The sequence below is a fragment of the Gordionus sp. m RMFG-2023 genome, chromosome 1, assembly GCF_954871325.1.
Source record: "Gordionus sp. m RMFG-2023 chromosome 1, tfGorSpeb1-WG-v2, whole genome shotgun sequence".
Lineage (NCBI taxonomy): Eukaryota > Metazoa > Nematomorpha > Gordioida > Chordodea > Parachordodidae > Gordionus > Gordionus sp. m RMFG-2023.
Window position 1 is genome coordinate 84453114 of NC_088775.1, and position 9664 is coordinate 84462777.

Sequence of the window (9664 nt, forward strand, 5' to 3'; positions counted from 1 at the left end):
GACTAGAAAAATCTTTTAGTTCTAAATCATATCTTATTTCCTATATAAAATGATTTCAAAATTACTATTTCATTTTCCATTAAATAAAAAAAAAATGGGTTAAAAATTAAAAAAACAAGCGTGTTGAATAAAAAATATAAAATAACTTTATATAGCACGATTTTTTTGCTGATATATAAAGGCGTTCAAGTAGTGGTTTGATGGGCAAGATTAAAATTATGTTTAGTATATAAACAACATGTAGTACTTATTAACTTTATATAATACTAATTCAGTTCATATGGTTGTTAGTAGTGTTGTTAAACGGCTCATTTTGAGCCGATTTTTAAAAACGGCTAACTCAATATTTTAGCCAGAAAAATATTGCCTAAGCCTCGAGATTTCGCTAATAGATGTACAAACCTTTGTTCCTTCTACAAACAAAATCTTCAGGCTTGCGTAATATTATTCTAGATGAAATATTGAGTTCGCCGTTTTTAAAAATCGGCTCAAAACGAGCCGTTTAACAACACTAGTTGTTAGTATTGATGAAAAAAAATAATAATAACCAATAAATTTTTAATTCTACGATATTTGTGGTTTTTTTGAATCAAATGTTTAATAAATTTAAAATTATAAGTGTAAGAGACTTAAGTAATAGATTTTTTGAAAAAAATGAAATCCGGTACAAAACCGGGATTGAAAAATGTGATTTTCCTATGTAATCAATCCGGTAAAGAGGAATAAAACATTTTCACGAAAAAATCTAGAATTTGTCAAAGAGTTTTTTTCAAGCGTAGATGTAAAATAAAAACCAGGGACATGGAGTTGTGAAAAATTAAGGAGCGCTATCGAAACGGGAACAATAATGGCCCAATCATAGCATTTTTTTTCTTTAATGATTTTTTTAAATTTAATGGATAATTTTGTACAAGTTACTGTCTAGGAGAGATGTTTTTTTTGATATTCAAATTCCTATATAAATACAACCGCGCAAATATAAATGATAGTCCATAAGAGAATGCATTAACTAATACTTAGACAGGGATTCGAACCGAACCCGGAGAAGAAAACTCGGGTTTTTGGGGAAAAATCTGAACCCGAACCAAACCTGAACCCCAATTATAAAATTTTCAAACCCCGAACCGAACCCGTGAAATTTATTTGAGCCCGGGTTCAGTGTATTGTTTAAACATATATTAAGATATTTGTGTAAATACAAATATTAGTAATTTAATTGAGATTTTATAATATTTTCAAATTTCCAATTAAGTCTATAAATAATCAGCCATCTTTGAGACACATTATCACATATAATATACTTATTAAATTTTTTTTATTATTATAAAAATTAGATTCTCGATTTTAATAAAAAGAAAAAAGCTATAAATAACTATTTGAACCACTCAATACCGGTCCAAAAACGGTAATATTATAAGTAGTTACGAGTTTTTATCCTACCACGGGGATGATAATAAAAATGACATTTTGTTATATCGAATTAAATTAATTTAGGGACAATAACTGTATTATTCTGGCTCACTATAAGGTACCGTTAGTTTTATTCCAGAGTTTGAACAGCTGTTCAAAATAATAAAAATAAAAAAATTTTTTGAGAATACTCAAAGTGCCTAAATTTAGGATTTCAGTTGAGGTTAAATAATCGGTAGATTTAACTTAATGAATCGCAACATACCCATTTAATCTCACCTATTAAATTAAAATATGCTATGCGCTAATATTACAATGAACCTTTGTCAGGTTGGATTTCAGTCATATACGGAAATAAATCATCGTCCTCGTGTAAGTGATCTTTCAAAGGGCCGTTGATGGAAGAGTCGTCATTTTTAGTAGATACGTCATTTCCGAGGTCATTTTCAGGGCGATTAGATTCAAGTCTATAACCTTTTTTCGGGTCGTAAATGTAATCGTCTATATCCTCTAGATCGGATTTATATTTCGAAATTCCGTTGGGAATTTTTGAATCATCGGGAATGCCGCCCTCAACCTTAGAATCAAAATCGGTCGATTTATGATACAATTCATTGGCATTCATTGAGATATTCAGGAATTCTTCTGATGGCTTAGATTCGTTGAAACTTGATGTTATCGTCAAACTTTCATTGCCGTTGCTAGTATAATCATAATTAGACAGACCACTTTTATTTGAGGGATACTTTTCAGAGTCATTCGAAAGTGTTGTCAGAATCTCAGAGTTATCCGGTAATATATTTTCATTGGCATTTACGGGCAACCCCGAAACTTCATTTGGTAGCTCGGATTTATTTATAAAATGGGACGTGTTACTTGAAGTTTTTACGTTGCCAGAAGTTGCGACATTTTTTGGCGAGGTAGAATCATTCGAAAGTGGTATTCTTTTATTTCCAGAGTATTCCGGTAATCCAATTTCATTGGCATTCATTGGTATACCCGAGACTTCCTTTGGAGGATTAGATTCGTTAAATAAACTGAGCGAGTCATTTAAGATGCTCTTGTTGTCAGATGTCAAGGAATCATTTTCCGAGGGGTGATTTATATAATCATTTGAAAGTTTTGTTTTCAGATTTTCAGAATCATCCGGTAATCTATTTTCGTTGGCCTTCATTGACATATTAGCGACTTCCTTTGGTGTCTCGGATTTGTTTAATAAATGGAGATCTACCTTGGAAGTGTTCTCGCTATCAGACGTTGTGATATTATTTGCCGACGGAAGCATTTCAGCATCAATCGAAGGTGTTACTATATTTTCTTCTTTTGATATATTCCCGTCGTCCTTTAATTCATCTGTAATTAGGATATCTAGAAGTTTCTCCGATGGCGCTGATCCCTTTGAATCGAAAGTGGAAACGTTAAAACTAGCTTCGTTATTTGAATCAACGAGCGAGGGTTCGATACTATTTTTTAAAGAATCCATTGTTCTAGAATTATTAGAAAGAAGTACTATTGATGGATTTTCGAACTTTTTTTCCGATTCTTCTTTATCCTCAACTTCCTCCGAAGATTCTGATCCCTCATCGGAAGAGGCATCAAAATTGGTTTCCTTATTTGTGTCATCGTGAGCGGGATCAACGTTTAAATGATCAAGAGTTTGAGAATTATCAGAAGGAGGTACTGCTAGTGGATTCACGAAGTTCCTTTCTTTCGATACTTCCTCATCTCCATGTTTTAATTTATCGATACTAACTGGACTGCGCGGGGCAAATTCCGGTGTCTCGTATTCTTTTAAATGGCGCCCGATTTTCAAATTCTCTAGATGTGATTTTACAAAATTATTATCTAAGGAATTTTCTATTTCAGAATCGGAAACGGCTGTTGTTACAGGATCCTCGATGTCCCTTTCATTCAATTCTTCCTCATTCTCGTAATCAGTAGATTTATTACGGGCCCGTATCCCATTTAATTTATTTATGTTCCCTGAGGTATCTGGGACTCCATCTGGCGACTTCAGCTGGTCAAAATTGAGGACGCTATTCGAAATTTCCGTGGAGTGTAATTTTGAGACATTATCATCTATGGTGGGAACCCCTGAATTATTTGAAGGCGATAAATCCATAGCAGACGTTTCTTCATCATTAAAATCCTCTTTATAATGAGGTGGAATGGTATCATCGAAGGAGACCTCTTGCCGAATATTATCGATATTATCATTTATAGCATTGTTAATGATTTTGTCATTCTCAATACTTTTGCCAGATAGTTTCTGTTCCAATAGATCATTCAAATCTAAATTGGCAAATAATTAAAATATAAATTTAGTAAACAAAACAGCTGTTATCAATTTTTTTTGGTTTAGTCAAAATTTTTATTATTTGAAAAAAAAATCCCATTTTATTCTGAATTCATAGTTATAGCTAGAATTCGCAGTGATTGGTATATTACGCAGCGAACGGGGTAACTTCCAATTCAGGGTTATGCTTAGCCTATTTTAAAATAATTTTGTTGACTTGGCCCAGTTTTTTTTTTAAATTCATTTTTTATGAATTTATGTTAGTCCTCAAATTTTAAAATTTTGTCATTAAAAATAATTTTGGATGTATTTTGTAAATCTGTGTTTCAAATATTACTAGGCGAATAAATGGTCGGTAAGTGGAAAATAATTTTCCGGAATTGATTTTCTCAAAATTATTAAATATTTTATTTAGGGAATTTTATTTTGTAGATTATATTTATAAAGTTTTTTTTTTCTCCTATTCTATAAATTTTGTAATTTTTAATATCTAAAAAATGGGGATTTATTTTCTGTTATCCTAGACTAGATTCCAGCCTAGGTTATGTGATTTGTAAACTGGGCCTAGTTTTGTATTTAAAAAAAACTGGCTTGCATGTTTAGGGGAAATAGGAATTCCAAAAAATCAGCTATTTAAGAAAAAACAAAACATTATTTTTTTTAAATAAATGAATAACAACTACTACGAAATTATAAATACCAATTTTATTGCAAATTGTTTGATATCACAATCAATTGTAATCATATTAAATTTATATTACCAAAACCAAATCAAGCATAGTTGATTTTTAGATGTGGAGAAAAACACATTAATCAAAGCAAAAAAAAAGAGGATGAAAGTCGAGAAGGATAGCTTCGCCAAGGTTATCAGAGATATTATATTCTGATGAGCAATGTTGTTAAAATAGCGCGCTAGCGCGCTATTTTTTTCAGTAGCGGTAGCTATAGCGCGCTACTTTTTTTAAAAAATAGCGATAGCGGTGGCTCGCTACTTTCAATTTTACATAATAAATACATCTAAAAATTATTAAAATATATTTTTTATAAAATCTGAAATTATAATCCTTTTATTTAATTTAATTTTGAAATTTATATTTAAAAATATACATTATTGTTATATATTAGATATAAACAGTTGTTAAATAGCAATCTGTATTTAATTTATATTTCGCGCATTCATTAAATTATATATCTTTGAAATTCCGTTATTGGTATGTCCTTGCTTTTATCTTATTTTATATTTCATTTTACATTTTATATTAAGCATTATAAATCTTGTTATGTGTGAGATTGTTGAAGATATTGAAATTTCTTTGGAAAATGAGCAAAATATAGATGATCCTTTCCCAAAATTCAAGAAATACTTTAACCTTGAAGAAAAAATTAATACTGGATATCGGTTTCGGTGCAAGATGTGCCGCAAAATTATCTCTTCAAATCATACGAGCAGCTTTAATTTGAAAAAACATTTAAAGGTAATATATTAAACAAATTTAATATCAATGTGTAGGCTAATCTTTAATTTTTAAAATAAATTAAAATCAAAAACCAATCATTTTTTTTATATATTCATAAATTTTATCTAAATTATTTAAAACATTTTAAAATAGTTTCATTATTATGTATACTTATCTCCTACATAATTTTTATTCTAAGTATTTTATAATTTTAGACTGTGCACACTTAAAATTATAAATAGATTGAAAAATATCTCAAAAGTTTTGGGATAATGAAGAAGATAAACCCACTTCCAAATCAAATTTAATACAAACAAAATTAACCTTTGGATTCATCAACACCTGGTGTATCCCAAAAATTGGCTGACAAAGTCATTATGAACTTTATAATAGATACAGTTCAACCATTATCCTTGGTGGATAATGATTCTTTTATAAAGATGATAAACACTTTTTCTCCACGGACCAAGATATTTTGCCGGCAGACATTGATGGCAAGAATTTTGGAGAGCTTTAAGGAAATGAAAGAATCTTTGATATTAAATCTATCAGATGTCTCCTACGTCTGTACGGCAGATTGCTAGACTCACAATAGAAGGTAAAAATGTTTATTTTCTGATTTATAATATGTCATATTTTTAGAGCTTATTTAGGAGTAACTGCACATTGGATTGATTCTAAAAATCTTAAACGAAAATCTGTAGCGTTAGCTCTAAAGAGAATAATTGGCTGTCAGACTTATGACATTCTAGCCAATATAATTGCAGAAATCCACAGGTCTTACAAAATTCAAAACAAGGTTTGTAAGATGATTACGGATAATGGGTCTAATTTCCTGAAGGCCTTCAGGTTTTAAATTAATTATATTTTTTTATAATATGATATAAATAATATAGAATATTTGGGGAAGATAATAATAATAACAATACTAGTAATATTCCTGACAAAAATATTGAGGATGGAGAACAAGAAGAGGATGATGAAATGGAGTTTGAGATAATTATTTTCATGACATCCTTGGTTTTAAATTATTTTATATTTAATTTTTCACCAATATAAAATAAAATTTATAATATTAAGAATCTTCAATAAAGTCTTCTATGTTATCTAGCCATCATCGTTGTTCCTGCCACAACCTAAATTTAGTTGCGACAGTGGATGCTGAAGAAGCATTATTAAATGAGGATTTTAAAAGAGTATCAAGATCTACATTTTCTAAATGCCAAGCTCTTTGGAATAAACAAAATAAGTCATCAAAGACATCTGATATTTTCAAAAAAAAATTAGGAAGTTATTTATTGACACCAAACATTACAAGATGGAATAGCGGTTACAATGCTATAAAACTTTTAGCATTGTTTCTAGATGAGAAAAAAATGGAAATGAATTATATATTGGATCATTAGTTTTATGATTTGGATTGGTCGTTTATACTCAAGTGCAATAATAAATAAATTATATATATATATGTAACAAATTATAGTCATGTTTTTATATCAATATTTTATTTGTGGAAATAAAGTTACGTAAAAAAAATATATTAAAAAAAAAATCAAAGTAGCGTAAAAAATAGGTTTTTAAAGTAGCTAATAGTGCGCTACTCATTTGAAAACGATAGCGGTAGCGATAGCGCGCTAATTTTTTTATAAATAGCGGTAGCAATAGCGCGCTACTTTTAAAAGTAGCGTTTAACAACACTGCTGATGAGGATGATGTACTAAAACCTTTTTAGTTCAGTTTCATCATTGAATGAACTGCAATCTCCTAGTAAATGACAAGGAGAGGTATGGCCTTAATTGCATTGCTGGCATCAATGACATCCTCCGATAAATAAATTATTATATGCCCAATATTCTAGAACCTTGCAATCTTCAAAGGATGACAGCCTAAGGCCTGACCATTTTCCCTTGGGTAATGGGCAAATCCTTTTTTGGGGTTATACATGTGTCTCATATTTCCTTACTGATTACTGATTTAAATAAACCTGCCAACAAATATTAAAACTTCATCAATTTAAATTCCCGCCAATTTCAACTTCTGCCAAAAGACAGCTTCCTCCTATCACCTTTGTTTTTTTTAAATTAGCCAACATAATTAAATTAAAAACACTTGAACATAGGGAATTCTTATTCCTTAGGTAGAACATAAAAATAAACATTTTTAAATTTAACTATATATTTTGGTTAAGCAAATAAAATAAAGAAAAATTTACAAAAAAAAGATTGAAATAATTTTCAGTGCAATAATAATTTTAAAAAATATATCTCTTATTTTATTTATACTACCTGTCATTTAATATTCAGGAACCTGAACAAATCTATGTATCAGAACATTAATTAGAAATGGTTCTAAAAAAGTACAAGTAATTTAAATTTTACTTGTATAAAATAATTTGTGATTTATTTGAGATGGTTTATTATTTATCAATTTTATTCAATTATACATGCTGTCTTAAAATGGGCTCACAATAGGTGTAATGGTTAAAAGTAAGTCTGCAGAAGGAAAGTCTGACATTTGTTTGTAGAAAGTATGAAAGAGTTGCAAGATGATGGTAAAAAAATTGGGTTTGATATTGGAAATGGAAATTGGTAAAAAGGCAAAGTTTTATGAAAAAAAAATCTAAGATATCTACAATTTATATAGATAAAAATGTCTAGCATTGAGAGAAGTTACATAATGTAAGACCTGCAAAACATGGGCAATTATGCTGATATACAAAGCCAGGTTAGAAAGAATAGAATAAGAGTGAAAAATTGATGGGTTGAGAAGAGATGCTGTTGTTCGCAAGTGTAGGGAAAAAGATGCAGGGTGTGACCAAAGAAAAACAAGATGAAAGTGGTGGATAATGATTTAAATTGTTAGTTTTGACTATGGGTGATGCCCATAGTATGGAAAGAGAATAGGATAGGAAAATGGCCTACCTCAGCAAACCTGGAAATGAGTTGCTAAACAAATAAGAATTCAGAATCAAAACCCTTTGTCCAGATTTTAAAAGGATTATTTTACATTTTTATATATTTTTTGATTTTTCAATTCATATATATTCAATTAATTATTCAATCTTTTGAGGTTGGTTTTGTTTTGCATAATTTAAAATATCAAACAATAAAAAAATATTTTCATTTGTTAAGTATTTTTTTAAAAAATAAATATTTAAAATAAAGTTTAAATAGAAAATTATGTAAATTTAGGTAATTATAAGAAATTTAACCTTGGATTTCAGATTCAGTACTATTTATAGGTGGTGATCTCCTGCTCTCTTGTCCTTGAAATCTCTGTTTAATAAAATCTAAATAATTTTAATTAAAATATTTGTAATATAAACAATTTAATACATACCATTTTCCTCCTTTATTTTATTATCAACTATGTCATTTAAAAGATTATGATTATTTGTAAGTCCATATAATGATGAACTAAGATTTTGTGTTAAATTAAAAATATCTAACTCTCTGAGTAAATCAAGCTAAAAAAAATTGTAAATTAATAATTTATGTTTCGATTAATTACATTTGAGGCATCTACTTTTTCTAGATCTCCTTGATATAATCGTGTTATAACTTTGGTATTATTTACATCAAAAAGTCCTTGTCTATTAGTAGATATCTATAATAAAAATATAGTGGCATGTCAACAATTTATAAGACCTTTCCTTCCCAAATATTTTTTGTTTTTTCGTAGCCAGTGCTAAAAACTATTATAAATTCGTTTTCAGTATATTGTAAATATTTGCGATCACTAGTAGTGTGTGGGTTGATGGTCAAAGCTATAGCTATAGGAACTATTTTTAAGAATATAAAAAATAATAATATTAAACAATATAACTTGTGCAATTAAGATTTGCACATTGTCTATTTTGTATGGTTAGCCTAGCGTTTAATGTAAATATTAAAGCTATAAATGCCAACAGTTTATATATAGTCATAATTTGAATCCTTAGATTTTATGATTATAGTCCAACTCAAGGAAATTACCATTACATTTGATTTATGAACTCAATTCGTCAATGTAAATCACATGACCTGTTCATATTTGACAGATTATTAATTAAATCTAAATTTATTATATATCTTAACTTAATTCTAATCCATATCCCTTAGACACTTCAGATATTTGTTCAATTTGATGAAATATATCTCATCTTATAACACTACATTTTTGGACATGTGAGGCCTTCCCTCTTTAATATCTAAAAGAAAAGGGTTTTTAGTGCTGTACAGCGATCTTAAAGAATGTCTGCGCAATATTAGTAGAAATTTGCGGAGAAAATATATTATGAATCTATGGTTCTATGCAGTTTTCCATACTCATTTCAGATTTTACCATCTCCTATTTTTTTAGATGGTTTTAAATCATATTATAATTTAATACATATATATTTTTATGAATTACAAGAGTTCTAAATATTATTTTTTTTTTAAATTATCAAATTTCTTTCAGACCTTACCAAGAAATAACGTTAGAAAACCAAAATTGATTAATTTAGTATGATTTCTTTATT

At 28.7% G+C, this 9664-nt stretch overlaps 1 protein-coding gene across 3 annotated transcripts in view; it reads right to left on the reverse strand.

Annotated features, from left to right (window-relative positions):
* LOC135931012 (uncharacterized) overlaps positions 1-9131 on the reverse strand; it is a 28386-nt gene extending 19255 nt beyond the window's left edge. For all 3 annotated transcript variants that reach the window (XR_010572908.1, XM_065467859.1, XM_065467858.1), the window contains exons 1-6: positions 8989-9131; positions 8811-8944; positions 8674-8769; positions 8503-8629; positions 8375-8452; positions 1732-3702 (exon numbers count right to left, since the gene is read on the reverse strand). Coding sequence is in view for 2 of the 3 variants with exons in the window: in XM_065467859.1 (XP_065323931.1) it covers positions 1732-3702; positions 8375-8452; positions 8503-8629; positions 8674-8769; positions 8811-8944; positions 8989-9088 (2506 nt within the window). In the remaining variant the exon portion in view is untranslated. The remainder of the gene's footprint in view (positions 1-1731; positions 3703-8374; positions 8453-8502; positions 8630-8673; positions 8770-8810; positions 8945-8988) is intronic.
* Positions 9132-9664: the final 533 nt, after the last annotated feature.